Source organism: Aethina tumida, chromosome 3 (assembly GCF_024364675.1).
Source record: "Aethina tumida isolate Nest 87 chromosome 3, icAetTumi1.1, whole genome shotgun sequence".
Classification (NCBI taxonomy): Eukaryota; Metazoa; Arthropoda; class Insecta; order Coleoptera; family Nitidulidae; genus Aethina; species Aethina tumida.
This window is the reverse complement of record NC_065437.1, coordinates 28,505,703-28,520,730: the sequence shown is the minus strand read 5'-3', so window position 1 is coordinate 28,520,730 and position 15,028 is coordinate 28,505,703. Positions and strand designations below refer to the sequence as shown.

Sequence of the window (15,028 nt, the reverse complement as noted above, 5' to 3'; positions counted from 1 at the left end):
TTTAAGAAAACAACTTGTCTTAAGGAAACAAACTAAACTTTATTAAACTAAACAACAATTACACAATTTCATATTCATTAACAAATAATTTACGAGATTTTGTTCTAAATGTAATCCAAAGGCCATATTTAATTTCCCATTTGTCCATTAAGATACATGGGGTGGTATACAAAATATGATTCACAGGATATTGATAAATAACACGCAGTGGAGGATTTAGATGTGGGGCTATTGATGCTCTAGTCAAAACTAAGTGATTTACATATTTGTAAAATGTCTAAAAATAATTTCATCAGTTGGACAATAAATATTAAAATACATTTTATACTTACTGAAGCCTTATGAATATAACATATCAATGAAACTAAACTAATAGCCATGGCATGCATGTGATTTAAACTTTCAAATAACAACAATCCACTATGTACCTGCGCATACTTTTGAATACCCATTGCTAGTGATGCAATTGCTGTAGCTGATAAGCCTGTAGGAACTTCGCATAGAGAAATGCACAAAAAGCGATAAATCGTTTCTAAAGCATCTCTGTAATAATAAATTTAAACTATTTCATTATTTTTTAAAAAATATACTTACTTGGAAACATTAAAATTTCTGATACAATTCAAAAAAGATTTCTGAAATAATTCACAGTTATCTTTTAACATTTTACTTATAAAAGATTTGTCTGATCCTAGACTCCTAATCTTGATCTTATACACTCCGTTTTCGTGAAATAACCTAAACAATTAAAATTAAAATAAATATATATTAGGGTAATATTGTTTTCATTGTACTTAGGAGTTACAAATTTGGAACTATTTTCGCCAGTGTCGGCTAATTTGATCATTGTTCTAAGTATAAGTCCAACATTATTTATATTTGCTCTTTCTAACAAATTAAATCCAAGATGAATTAATTTGGAACCTGCCTCTTCACACATTTTTTTACAAAGTACAATTAAATTGATCAGCTCTGTTAAGTAAAGATTAGGATCTTCCTTAACCCAAACGAAGACGGTTTCAATCTAAAAGCACATACTTTACAATTTAACTTCTTTATCATAAACGAAAAATATTACTAAAAACTTCTCTTCATCAACATCAAAAATTGGAATCATTTGCTTTAGACATTGAAAGAGTACTATTGCAAATGATATTTTGTTCACAGCTGGTAGTACAATATTCGATTTAATCATCTCAAGAAACTTCAAAATTATTTCTTTAGGAATTGAAGTCCATTTACAATTTAGAATGACTCGTCTTAATACAATAACACTTCTATAGTCATCTTCCGTTTCTGAAAAAAATGGATCTAAAAATGAATGAGTTACTTTTATATTAATTTAAAACTATTTTCACCGCTTTACCTAATATAAGATTAAAAGTTAGTTCATACTTATTTGTTACATTAACGGCGTATGAAAGAATATCGGTACAAAATTCCTCATACTGCCAAAAAGAAAGTTGAATAATTATCACTATTATTGCAGACATAATATGATCGTAATATTCTTCGGTTATGAATTCTAAAAGTTTTTTGTACGTTTTTAAACAACTTCTGTACCGAGCACTAAATAAAATAAAATTAATTATCAGAAATAAATATAAATTTATACCTACAGTCTAAATCTAGCCAGAAAACTCCCTCTTTTGGCAATTAGTCTGTTATGAAAATGATGTAGACAAGAAACCATGCACCACATAATGTGAACTACAATTTTATCATTCAATACATCTTGTTTCGCATGTTTGATAAATGATAAAATTAATTCTTCTCCTTTAATACGATGTAAGTGGAGCCTATGTCCATCTTTTTCAGGTTTTAGACAATATTTACACACATCATAAACTAAATCATTCATTTCAGTCCTTTCTTTCAAAGACATAATTACACGCCTAAAGCTCATAGATTGCCTAGGTAGATGCGTCACGGTTACTACAATTCAAATTATTACGGTTTTTATATCAACTAGTCACGAAAATTTCATTCCGTTAAATAATTATACATTAAACATATGATAAAAGAATAGTAAGTAATAAATCTGTTTTGATTGGTTAGCAGAATTAAAGAATGCAAATTTTTCGTGACTAAGAAATAATATTGTCTTACAGCTATATCGACTTGAAAAACTTTCAATATGTTGCGCATGGTTCATGTGAACCGATGGAAATGAAGACATTTTAGTGGCACTATTATTCTTTGTCTTGCTACAGCAGAATTCAAACTGACATATAAAATGACAAATCAATCAAATTAAATATTTGCATATAACTTGGCAACCAATGTTAGTTGAAACATTGTTGCATATAAACTGAAATAACAATATAATTTAACCGCGAAATTTAGATTTTATTTTGAAACACGTCCATAATCCATATCTAATTTGCCATTTATCAAACATAAAATCGGGCGGGTTCCATAATATAAGATGTCGCGGATATTCAGAGTTAACTCTTAAGGGGGGCAGTAAATGACATGCCTGTTTCGCCCGGTGATTAATGATTCGATTTAAATACTTATAGAAAGCCTAAAAAAATAATAATCATAAAAAGTTTGGTAATATATAGTTCAATAAAAATAAACGACTGGGAGATATTTGCAAAATGATTTACAAAATGTTTTTTCAGACAATTAATGCGTAGTACACGTGATTGTTAAAAGGGCCGTACTTAAAACTAGTCAAATAATATTTTTATAATAAATATATAAAGTTCTCATATTTTGATTCTTAAACAAAATATATTTTCAAAAATACCAATTGTCTCTTATTATTAATATACTGAGTTACAAGTTTGTCGAATTAAAAATTTTTTTTTGAGTTTGTGAGAAACTTTTACAAATATTTTTCCATCGTTATCTTGAAAATTAAACTTTATTGAACTGTTTAATTTGTACTGTTTTATTGTGTTACCTTTGCTTTGAAGAGATAACAAACCAAACTAAGAATACAAACAACCACTATGTGAATATGGCAGGAATGATCGAAAGACATTTGTTTGCTTTCTTCTAATGCGTAGTTCTGACATGCAATGGCTAGACAAGTAATTGTAGCAGCTGTAAGACCCGTTTTATATGAACAGAGAAGACAGCATAAGATACAGTATATGCGTTCCAAAACCTCTCTAAAAACATTAATGTATTTTTAGAAGTTTAATTTAACATTTAAATTACCTGCAATCTTTGAATTTTTTTAAAATATTTAATACAAACTCTGGTAATTGCAACATAAAAGCGCCATGCAATTTTTGGCTTTCTTTTTTCCCAAGTTTTATATTGTACTTCTTTCCTTCTAGAAACATTCTAAAATAATAACAGTTTATTTGAAAGGTCCAATGTTTTTAAATAGTATGATAAACCTGGGAGTTTCAAATAATTTCCTATTCCCATACATATCTGCAGCAACGATACCTAGTTTTGTTAAAAGTCGAGCTCTGGTAATACCTCCCTCCAACCAATTAATTTCTATTAAACCATGCAGAGCGTTACAGTAATCGAACAGAATATGCCAAGATGAGTCAATTAATTGACATCTAAGGGCCATATCCGTTAAAGCTATTACAACTTTTTCGTCTGGATCTTCTCTTATATAATTTATAAATGTTTGTAACTAAAGAATTGGTAAGTAGAATATTTTAATAACTCTTATTTCATACATTGTTATTAAATTAACTAAAGGAACTAGGACTTACCACAACTCTTCTAGATTCTTTTGAGATTACCGGTCCCAAATAATATAAACATGCCAGTAGACCGTTTTTTAACTGTGAATAGTTGTAATCATCTTTGACGCTAGGATCAATACTGCACCGAAACATGTGTAAAAATTTTACAACTGTATCAGGCTTTAATGTTTCTAAGTCGGAATGTTTTAATACGCAAATGATAATCTGCAAACATTGCATTGACTCTGATACGTTTTCCAATGTCAAGGTTTCACATGAAGCTAAAATATTATATATTTTTATCAATTTGCATATTTAAAAGTTTTTCATGTCATTTACAAATGAGTTGAGATATAACTTTGTCCAGTTGGTGTGTTTGGTTAATAATTCGAAGCAAAATTTCTTTACATAAATATTCGAACTTCCATAGTCTACCATTTTTACAAAAAACCATAGTACAGTATATCACTGTACTATCAAATTGTTCTGGTATAAAATTCAAGAGGCGTTGGTAAACTTTTAAAGTCTGCAAAAAATATCTCCTAAAAAATGAGTCCATAATTAGCATTGGTTAGGCTGTCATTTTCAATTAGCTGTCCAATTTACCTGCGAAAGAATGTTATAAGTCCTCCACACACTTTAAGCCTGACTTGAAAATGGTGTAGACATGTAAACATGGCCCACATCAAGTGTATAACGTGTTCTTCAAACAAGTCATCAGGATTTCCATGTGAAACTAAACGTTTAAACAATTTTATTGCACTTTTTCTATTCAAATGTAACTCGTGTCTATCATGTATTGGTTTCAAACAGAGTTTATCCAATTTACTAATCACATTGATTAGTTCGTATGATTTAAGTTCGCGAAGACGTAGTGCCGTTTTAATTTCAGAAATGATACCTTCTCTTGGCAAAGAAGTTAATGATATACAAACTAAAAATTAATGTGTAAAAGGTAATCAAATTTCTATAGTAAAAATTGAATAGAAAAATATCCACTTACAATTGTAGATATCAGCAAATTCATCCAAATTCGAGGTAGTGCGAAATACAAAAGATACCTGCGATTTAAATTTAACTTCATCGGGGCGGCCACTTTTACCCGGAGGTCTTGGCTGTTGCTCTGGTTCTGGTTTATTTTCATTAGTTGATTTTTTATTTTGTTCTAAGGAGGACTTCTCTTTGTTAGAATTTTTTGACTCAGACATTTTAATTAATCATTTAATGATTAAATGTTGTCAGTTGACAATTATTGCTTAATTGAACACGACAGTCAATTTTAATGTAAATTTTTATATTTTTTTATTTTATTATAAATATTGCCAGTGGTATCTGTATTTTGAGTATTTTGAGCACTTACTTGTATTGTATCACAAAATAAAAAACCCTACAAAAAACTGAGAAATGAATTATTCGTATAACTAAAAACCATCCATTCAAAGAGTCAAGACACATCAAAACCAATTAGGAGGAAATCTAACTTCAGTTCAAGTCCTGTAAGAAAAAGATTGGTGAATGCCGGTTTGTTTGGATACTGTGTTCTTTCTTCTTCCTTCTTTACAAAAAAAAAAACATAAAAATCCCATTACGTTTCGCTCAGTATCATATTCATTTGACCACAGAAGAGTGAGAACATGTAATTTTTAATAACGATTCCAAGTTCAACATGTTGAGAAATGAAGATGAGAAGATCCCACCCACTGGGTGTGGGTCAACTTCATCTGAAAGTTGGACTGCTTTGTGTATAAACACATATTAAATTATAATTTTGTACCATACATTCATGTAAGGATGCCACTACAAATTTGTTCAATTACAATATTTTCAACATATATGTCACAAAGATACACCGAAGTAATAAAAAATTAAGAAGTAACAATAAAATGACACTCTCTCCAAAATTAATAATTATATGTAGATTTTTTCAAGGAAAAATATTTGACATTTTTATACAATAATAAAGTATAATGGTCTTACATTATTTGAAGTTGCTATAATTATATTTACTGATGTATATCAAATGCATATGTGAACAAGTAAAATTATAAATATTATATTTATCAAATGTCAAAAATGAATGTATACAATAAAAAATCCATCATCTTTTATGAATAAAGCAGTTCATAACGTGATCGGGGACTGGAATGCATATGCAAGAATCGGTAATATTTGGAAGTTTTTCAATGAGACCCGATCTTGTTATTCCTGGTGGAAGAGCTTTCGTAATCGCAGATAGAATGCAATTGAACACACTTAAAGAATCTTGATCTGCATTTATAATAAAGGCTGTATTTCCACAATATTTTTTCATAGCTCCATAATTTTCGCAATAATAATACAACTGAAAATAAATAATATAGTATTTAAATATATTTAAAACAAAACGGCGAAAGTATTTTACTTCTGCTGTAATAAGTGATTCTTCATTTTTTGGGTGTAGCCGCAATTCTTTTTCAATAAAAGCTTTTGAATCTTCCTTTACGTTTGTAATCGACCCTGTATAAATATTATGCCATCTATAACGTAGTCTTTCCATGCAAATATTAATATCAATGTCCAAAAAGATAATTCTGGAAGTGTATGTTGAATTTCAAAAAATCATTTAAATAATCAATTACCTGCTGGGAGGTGTATCTAAGCTGTCAATAAATTTTAAATCAGTAGCTGTAAAAGGATAACCCGTTAGGATCCAGCCACTTTCCAAACAGTCATCTTCCAAAATACGCTTGTTGAGAACTTGAACAAGTAATTCAGGATGAAAACAAGCTTCATTTTTACATTCTCGCAGTTTTTGACCAAGATCAGATTCGGAAGTCCAAACTTGACATAATAAATATTGGAAATCCACTAAGGTGAACAATTTAGTTTGTGCTAAAAATAATTTCATAGATTTACCATGCACAACTCCCAATTTTGATGATATTAATTGAGCCTGCGTTCTCCTGCCAGATCCACGTGGTCCTATTAAAATAATTCTGGGCTTAATAAATTTTGGTCCTCTAAAACACTTCGAAATGTTAATGCATTCATTTACTATGTCTTCCATTGATTTCTGTTTAATATGAACTTCCTAAAACCGTATGTAAGAAATATTATAAAAAATCTCAAATTCCAATTATAACCTTTAAAGAAGTACTAAATACTTCACGTAAGTTGTATATCTTCCTTCTGAACTCTGGCCAATAAGCATGAACATTGCAATACAGCAACTGATCAAGTCTCGGATGGAATGACGCGACAAAATGTATAACTAACGTGGGTAAAATTCCTTCACGAAGAATTGCTCTTGCTTCACTATCAGTTTGTATACATCCTACAATAATCCAACCATTTTTGTACGCGTTTTCCGTTCTTATTAAATTGCGGAGAGTCTTTGCTAATTCTTTGGGAAAAACACTTTCACGAGTATCCTATGAATATTAATAATTATAATACTGAAATAGTAAAATGGGAATTCTGTACCGTTTGCAAAGTGCGTAGAAGTGTATATTCCGAAACAACCACCTGGTTGGTGATTTTAGAAATTTCAGTCGCAATTTCCAGAGTATTTATCTTAGGGGAAGGGAGAATTAAAATTCTTGCTGTATCTCTTAAATTTGCTGCACTTGATAAAATTTGTTTGATAAACATTACATGATCCAAGGGTTTTTGAACGACCAGTTCCCTGGCTAACTCCTAAAATAGAAACTATATTGATTTAATTATTAGAAATTGTTCTTACTTTGAATAGTTCATGAATTCTATGTTTCTCCAAATATGGAATATGTTTAACAGGTATTGTTTTCAAGGGAAAATTTGGGAGATCAGACATTTTTGATGACAGATATTAAGAATTATGACAGACAATGTACATACCTACATTGTTACATTACATAATTTAAATAAAGCGTTATGTTGTAAAATATTGGTTACTTAAAGTCCACAACTTCATTTATTTACCTTCAATATAATTTACTTTTTTCTGTGGACATAATTGAAAGGACAAATTAAAAAACTTAAGCAATTTTATTAATATATAACAATAAAAAACCTAATATTTTGTTCAATATCCTTCATTTGATTTTTGATTAGTGGACCGAATCGTTTTAGCATATATTATATTAGCTTATGCAAAATATCATCCACCTAATCAACTCGTATCTTTTGAAATAGATTTTCGAATTTCTTGCCTCGAATCTTCTTTTTCACCACTTTCCATAAATTTTCGATTGAACTGGCAATTATAAAACTTTAATTTTGTTCTTAAATCAGTTTTGCACTGTTTAGGGTTGATGTCGTGTTGAAAGAGAAATTTTAGTGGCATCAACCATTCTGTGAAAGAAAACAAAATGAATTACAATATGTACTCTTCTTTATCCATAATCCCTTAGATGCGATGAATTAAATCCATGCCGTGACCAGAAAAGCAATCCCAAACTAACACCTTCCTGCCATCATATTTTAAAGTGCTAAAACATACTTTGGATTTAGTGTCTCACTTCGCCTCCGGAGTTTCAGCTGATCGTAGAGGGACTCGAAAATGGATTAGGTGGAAATTATCTTTTTATGGATTTTGTCTTTCTATGCGGGTCTCCTTGACATAAAAGACTTTGAAATTGACAATCTGCGAATGATATCAATTTACTTTACACCATGTACATAAAAATCACACAATTATCAATTTCTGTTGAAGAAATAATTCGACCGAGTATCTTTTCTGTTTTGTTTTAGAAAGTTCAGTTCTTTTAATGGTAATTAATTAATGGTACTATAAGAACAAGTTTGTCACTTCAAAAATAACCTGTAAAAATATTTACCGAACAAAAAATACAATTATTGTATTGAGCATATATCTATGAAATAATTACAAAATATCTAAACATTTCTGTATGCAAGCCAGAACATAGTAATATTCAATACTGTATGTAGTAAAAACAGGATAAATATAAACAAAAAACTACATGTTTAATCCAATTTTGAATTCGTTTATTTTCAACAGTTCTGTGACTATATAAAAATATATTTGGAAAATTATGTACAAAATAAAAATGAAAAACAATAAATAAATTGTAGATTTTAATTTGCTGTGGGTAAAACCTTGAAGATTAGTCTAGTAACATTTGTCACAGCAGTTTGAAATCAAACATAAAGGGCGGCACTTGCGCATGGTAGAAAACAAAAGTTGTTAATGTAATATCACTTATAAAATTATTTCTATAAAATCGAACCAATTCACAAAAATTTGTAAATATACAAAATAAAAAAAACGTCTAAATCCCTAAGTGTCACTTTTCCAAAGTTTTATAGTTTTATCATTTTCTAAAGCAGCTGACGCAATGATATTTTCTGTTGGATGACATGTGGTGCAAAGGACAACATCTACAAGAATAAATAATATTAAAATTTTAAGAAATTATTTCATTTGAATGAATATTTTCTTACCAGTATGACCCTGTAACTTTTGCACTATTTCTTTTGTTTGTAAATTCCAAATGTATACCATATTATCTTCAGATCCACTGACTATCCATTTGCCACCAGTGACAGAAAAATTGGCAAAAATACAGAATTTTTCATTTTTATGACCAGAGTAGGTCTTCAAGCATTTGCCTTTTGCATAATCCCAAAGTTTTAAGGTGTTATCTAAAGTAGCAGCAAGAATATATTTTCCATTTGGAGAAAATTTTACAAATGAAACTGGTGGGTTATCATCATCAATCAAGGTCTTTAGACATTGGCCAGAAGCAGTATCCCAAATGCGACTGAAATGGTATATATTTATCAGAATTACTAATTATTAATGGTATACTTTATATAAAATAAAATTATCTTAAATTTATGCTTACCACAAGCCATCATAACTACTGCTAACAATAAGAGAACCATCTCTGTTAAAGTGTACAGCACTCACAGGATCTGAGTGAGCAGGTAGTGTTTTCAAACATTTTCCAGTCCTAACATCCCAAATTCTCACAGATTCATCAAATGAACCTGATACTATCAAATTTGATTGGGGATTAAAGTTACAGCAAAATACATAATTACTGTGACCCTTCAGAGTTTTCAGACACTTTCCAGATGACAATTCCCATATTTTTAAAGTTTTATCATCACTTGCAGATACTGCAAATAGAAAAATAAATTTGAAAATTATCCTAATCCCCTAGGAATTCATTGGAACTTACCCAGAAGTCGACTGTCACTGGACCATGCCACATCACTAATACCTAGTTTGTGACCTGAGATTGTTTTTTCAAATTTTCCATCATAGGCACCCCAGATTTTAATCAGTTTGTCAGCAGCTAACAACAACAATATGTAGTCACATGAATTCAAGGCTTAAACATAACCTACCTGAACTGGCCAACCATTCTCCATTCGGACTAAACTTAACTGAAGAAACAGCTTTTGTATGTCCTGCCAGTGTGAATTTTAATGTGTAGTTGGGTTTCTATAAGAGAATCATGTCATGCATCTTATGTGAGTGTAACTTCAAATTGTACATACCACATTGCTACTAGATTTATTAGAGCCAGTCGGCGTTAAAGCATTCGAACTGGGTGGTGTGTTTTGCGGCAAACTACCTGAATTGTGCACAGACTGCGGCCCTCCCATGGGCATCATTGTACTGTTCCTAAAATTATCCAGTTTATACAAGACGGTTATGTTGTAAAATAAAATACTTACATAAATGTGACTATTAAACTAATTCAGAAATCTATTAGGCACAAAAGTTTTCTTACGTACTTAACTAGTTTAATGTACTACCTATTCACAAAATGAAAACAAACGATCGCACGCCATCCGCCATTGAATTTTGTGCGCGTCTTAAAGAAGTAGCGATGTTGCCGTTTCCACCCCGGAAATCCTGGTATGAAATTTAAGTTTATGTTACGTTTATTATCTTATAAATTGTACTTTTACTTACGTATTCTCGTAACGCTGAACCTTTCTAAAAAAGTCTTTGCAGTAGGTATACCTTGTTTTTTAAACACCATTATTAGATATCATGGCAACATTGCTAAAATCAATTTCACCAACATGTCAAAGTTAACTTTAACCATGGTTTGAAAATCAAAATAATGTGTGGCAAAAATTAATGCCTGATTGATTGCACTACGCTGAAAACTAATAACGAGAAAAAGCTAATTACACAGAGAATTAGTTTAATTAAATAAGTTTTCTTCAAAAGATTATATATGTATATTGGCGAGTATGTATAATAATCGGTGTGAAATATGTGTTTATTTTTAAAAATATGAGATTTGATCACAATTTCAAAAAAGCCAGTAATTTTGATTTTTCGTGCTAGTGGTGTTTTATGTTTTAAAAATTTTTGAATTTTAGAATAATGTTATTTTAACTTCGTACTTTTTAACGTTGAATGTTTTCGTTTTTATATGTAATTTCGCATTAGTGATAATTATACTTGTAATATGGAGAAGGTACCATCAAACTACGATGCCCTTTTATCGGCGTACCAGTTATTAAAAAAGGAATTGAATGAAAAAAATCAAGAAATATATGACACCAAGAGAAGACTGAAGGTTTCTGAAGCGTTACAATTAGAATACCAAAGTGAAATAGAATTAATCCAAGCTGAGGTAACAAAAGGCTCCAGTAAGTTTGAGTCAAGGGTGATACAATTAGAGGGAGAATTGGTAAAATGTAGAGCAACTTACAATGAACATATTTCTCACTTGGAACAACGGTTGAGTGACAAAGAAGCAGAATGTATTGCATTGACTGAGAAAAATGATCTTTTGAAGAAATCCAATGTTGTGTCTGTTGAGCCAGATGACCAAGGTAAATTACTTGAAAAAAATCTTCAGTTGAAAACGGAAAATGAGGAATTACTTTTTATTGTGGAGGAACTGAAAATGAATTTAGAAACAAATCAAGAGAAATGTTCTAACTTTGAAGAGAAAATTCATGTAAGTTATTTAAATTTTTCTTATTTTATCCATTTTAAAGTACATACACAATTTAGGCATTACAAAGTGAATTAGATGAGGTAAAACAATCTCTTCAATGTAAAAGGGAAGAGATCATGGAATCGAATGATTTAGTTCAGCAACTGAATCAAGAAATATTTAATTTAAAGACTGAAATGGACACCCTCAAAAGTAAACCCTTAAATGAGAAAAGTCAAGGAAATTCATTATTTGCTGAAGTGGATGACAGGTATGTTTTACATTTATTTATGGTTTATCACAAACAATTCTTTTTATGTTTTTAGGAGGGTGCACTTGCAAAAAACCATAAATATGATGAAAAAAGATTATGAGGATATGAGAAAAAATAGGAAAACTCTCATAAATCAGGTTGAGCAATTGTCCATTGAAAATACACGCTTGTGTGAGCAATTTGAAAAGGAAATATCAGAAAGGAGAAGTGATGAATCTAATGTTATAATGTCATTAAATAGTCAAATAGCAACATTAACGAAACAAATAGAACAATACAAAAAAGATCTGCAAGAAAAGCTACCACGAGTTGATCAGTTTAATTTATCAAATATGTATTATTATGTTGACCTTGTAAAGAAGAAAACTGAAGAAATAGTAACACTAAGAGATGAAATAACATTTCGTGGGTTATCTATTACAATGTTGACTGAAAATATTGCTGAGTGTAACAAGGAAATAAGACAATTGAGAATAAAAACATCTAAACTTGAATGTGAGATCAGAGTCTTAAATAATAAGTTAGTAGAGATAACAGGTGAAGGCAAAATTATGAAACAAATAAAGGCAGATATTGTTGCAGAGCAAAAAAATATAGATGAAATTATCAAAAATCAGACAATTGAGAGGGAACCAGAACTAGTACCTCAAGAAAGATATGCTAATTTTGAATTAAAGAGTGTACTTAAAAAAGAAAATATGTATGAAATGCCAAATTCCAAAATATCAAATATGGAAAAGTATTTAGGATCCTCTATAAATGGACCCCGTCAAAGGGGTCTCACTTTTAACTTTTCCTATACTGATGATAATACTAATATAAATAAAGATAAAGATTCTGAAAGATTAAAAATGAATGCAGTTCCTGATCCCTCAAGCATAGATATAGACCCAAATAACACTGAATCGAAATATGTTGATATATTAAATAAAAAATCAGCTTCTGAAGATGATCAAATAAATCAAAGTGAATCTAATAATTCAACAGAAAACAGAATAAGTATAAAAGAAGAAACATTTTCAAACAAAGTTGTATCTTTGGAACCTGATGTAAAATCTTCAGAAGAAAAACACTTGAATAAAACTAAATATTTAAATGATAAAGGACTTGAAGATAATGTAGCAGATACAACTAAAAAGACATGTACAATTGAAATATTTGAGAACAGTGTATTAATGGAAAATTCAAGTAATCCTGAAAATCATTCACAACCTCAAGTGAAATCAACAGTTGAGACAATTGAGGACACTAAAAAACACAAAATTTTAACTAAAGGAGTTGAGAAAACTGAAAAACCAATAAGCAAAATAGAAATATTTGAAGACTCAATAGTAGTTAAGGATAATATAAATGATTCAAAAGTTCAAGTGAAATCTACAGTTGAGATAACAGAAGACACTAAAAAACTTAAAATTTTGACTGACGATGAGAAAATTAAAAAACCAATAAGCAAAATAGAAATATTTGAAGACTCAATAGTAGATAAGGACTCACAGATTGCTAAAATTACGCCAGGTGGATCTCAAGATAAAATTATTGATGTTGATGCAGATGAAAACACTGCAGCCATAGAAGGTGATAAATCTGTAATTTTATTGGATGTAGTTGAGGAGGAAAAGGAAAATTGTATTAAAAACAGTAATAGTATTACTAAAAAATCACATTTACCAAAACTTGTTACAACAAAAAAAGTAACATTTTCTGAAAATACAGAAGAACCTGCTGAAACAAATAGAAAATTATTAAGAAAAGGTGCTAGAACGTTGAAGGTTCAAACTGTATTTTTTCCGTCAAAGCCATCATAATTGAATTTCTATTTTTAATTGTTTTAAGACATAGTGAAAACATATTCATGTTTTATATAATGTTGTTTTATGTAGAATGGTGCTAATGTTTGAAATGAAATATCATAAAACCCCACCATATAGATATTAGATTAATTTACATATAGATAAAAGATCATAAATAATTAGTTTTAATAATTCAACAAACATGGCTAAATAATGAAATTATTTTAACTAATAAAATTGCTTAAATAATGTTAAAATTATAATCTACAAGTGTATATCAGTCACAAATTAAAAATGTATCATAGTAGAAAATATAATTCAATACAGGCAGAATTTAATTAATGAAAATTTATAATGGTCACTGGCAAAATATTTATTATTGTATTAATATTTTGTAATCATTGTTTTTAAATATCATCTGCAAATAAATAATGAATCATTAAATTAAAACCAACTTTAAGAAAATTTATTTTATTACATATTAGAAACAATATACATGTAAATACAATCATTTTACTTCTTCATACCCTGAAACAAATGATGCATTAAGTTATTTCATGAGACTCAATGTTATGTTACTCACCTTTGTAACTTTTCCATAAATATTCAAAAGATCTCCTTTATCCTTTTTCCTCTTTTTATCAAAAGTCTTTCCTTTGGCAGTGGATTTCCCTACACCATTTTTGCCCAATTGAAATGAATTTTTCCTATTTTCTTCCCTAAGTTTTTGTTTTTTCTTTTCTTCAAGAAGCTCTTTATAGTTCTTGTACTTATTTTTTGGTGGTTTCGCACCTAAAAAGTTTATATTTAGTTTGCAAATAAACTTTAAACAGGGAATACATACCCAACTTAATAGCCAGCTGCATTTTGGCTTGCTCCTTTCTTTTGCCAGTGAAGCCGGACATTCCGAACTTGATTACTTCATGTTTTGCTTCTTTAATATCGAACCCTACATCATTGCTGAACTCATTTGGTTTATATACTTCTCTGGATTGTTTTTCTGTTTTCGCTTTTGGTTTATGGGATTCATAACTGACTACTTGTATATCTGTTGCACTATTTTTCTTTGCCATTGAGGCTCGCGTTGGAATAAATTCATCCATTGTTTTAATAAACTTCAACAAAGTTTATAAACAACGAGAAACTGTGTAGGTTATAATACATAACCTTAAAAATGAAAATTTTCATTTCATATAATAATTCTTCTTCTTCCATATAACTTTTAAAGTTTTGATTTGATTTGAAAAGTTGATTTGCATAATTTTAGTTTAAGAGGATATGGCCGGTTGCCGCATATACCTAAAAAAAGAATAAACATTATTGTCCTACAGATTAATATTTCCATTTTAATTTTTTTATTAACAGTATACTTTTAAATTATCCTAATAATGGGGAAAATATTACATTTTA

The 15,028-nt window shown here is 29.5% G+C and overlaps 5 protein-coding genes across 6 annotated transcripts; 1 reads left to right on the top strand and 4 right to left on the bottom strand.

Annotated features, from left to right (window-relative positions):
- Positions 1-25: 25 nt before the first annotated feature.
- On the bottom strand, positions 26-4,327 carry LOC109606924 (uncharacterized). Of its 2 annotated transcripts, XM_049964568.1 has the most exons (14): positions 4,269-4,327; positions 4,002-4,204; positions 3,690-3,943; positions 3,357-3,607; positions 3,172-3,300; positions 2,912-3,122; positions 2,110-2,527; positions 1,620-1,935; positions 1,367-1,569; positions 1,079-1,311; positions 795-1,024; positions 595-738; positions 333-543; positions 26-277 (listed from the first exon to the last, which is right to left on the bottom strand). In XM_049964568.1, the coding sequence occupies exons 7-14, from the start codon at positions 2,177-2,179 to the stop codon at positions 59-61; spliced, it is 1,626 nt and encodes a 541-aa protein (XP_049820525.1). In that variant the 5' UTR covers positions 2,180-2,527; positions 2,912-3,122; positions 3,172-3,300; positions 3,357-3,607; positions 3,690-3,943; positions 4,002-4,204; positions 4,269-4,327; the 3' UTR covers positions 26-58. The 2 variants fall into 2 exon arrangements, with proteins under 2 accessions (XP_049820525.1, XP_049820526.1); XM_049964569.1 differs by lacking the exons at positions 2,912-3,122; positions 3,172-3,300; positions 3,357-3,607; ... (1 more) ...; positions 4,002-4,204; positions 4,269-4,327 and having other exon boundaries at positions 2,110-2,612.
- A 1,372-nt stretch (positions 4,328-5,699) lies between these two features.
- LOC109605361 (adenylate kinase 8) lies at positions 5,700-7,473 on the bottom strand. Its single transcript, XM_020021933.2, has 7 exons — positions 7,384-7,473; positions 7,125-7,337; positions 6,785-7,072; positions 6,558-6,732; positions 6,281-6,509; positions 6,064-6,232; positions 5,700-6,003 (listed from the first exon to the last, which is right to left on the bottom strand). The coding sequence occupies exons 1-7, from the start codon at positions 7,471-7,473 to the stop codon at positions 5,761-5,763; spliced, it is 1,407 nt and encodes a 468-aa protein (XP_019877492.1). The 3' UTR covers positions 5,700-5,760.
- Positions 7,474-8,605: 1,132 nt separating this feature from the next.
- LOC109605363 (WD repeat-containing protein 5) lies at positions 8,606-10,502 on the bottom strand. Its single transcript, XM_049964307.1, has 7 exons — positions 10,329-10,502; positions 10,149-10,275; positions 9,996-10,092; positions 9,827-9,943; positions 9,488-9,764; positions 9,084-9,403; positions 8,606-9,020 (listed from the first exon to the last, which is right to left on the bottom strand). Coding segments are annotated over exons 1-7 (1,041 nt in total). The 5' UTR covers positions 10,331-10,502; the 3' UTR covers positions 8,606-8,919.
- A 444-nt stretch (positions 10,503-10,946) lies between these two features.
- LOC109605364 (protein Spindly) lies at positions 10,947-13,951 on the top strand. The gene is made up of 3 exons (XM_020021941.2): positions 10,947-11,575; positions 11,632-11,825; positions 11,881-13,951. Exons 1-3 carry the CDS (start codon positions 11,078-11,080, stop codon positions 13,631-13,633), a joined length of 2,445 nt encoding a protein of 814 aa, XP_019877500.2. The 5' UTR covers positions 10,947-11,077; the 3' UTR covers positions 13,634-13,951.
- A 122-nt stretch (positions 13,952-14,073) lies between these two features.
- Positions 14,074-14,795, bottom strand: LOC109605365 (uncharacterized protein C1orf131). Its single transcript, XM_020021942.2, has 3 exons — positions 14,463-14,795; positions 14,202-14,410; positions 14,074-14,146 (listed from the first exon to the last, which is right to left on the bottom strand). Exons 1-3 carry the CDS (start codon positions 14,719-14,721, stop codon positions 14,132-14,134), a joined length of 483 nt encoding a protein of 160 aa, XP_019877501.1. The 5' UTR covers positions 14,722-14,795; the 3' UTR covers positions 14,074-14,131.
- Positions 14,796-15,028: the final 233 nt, after the last annotated feature.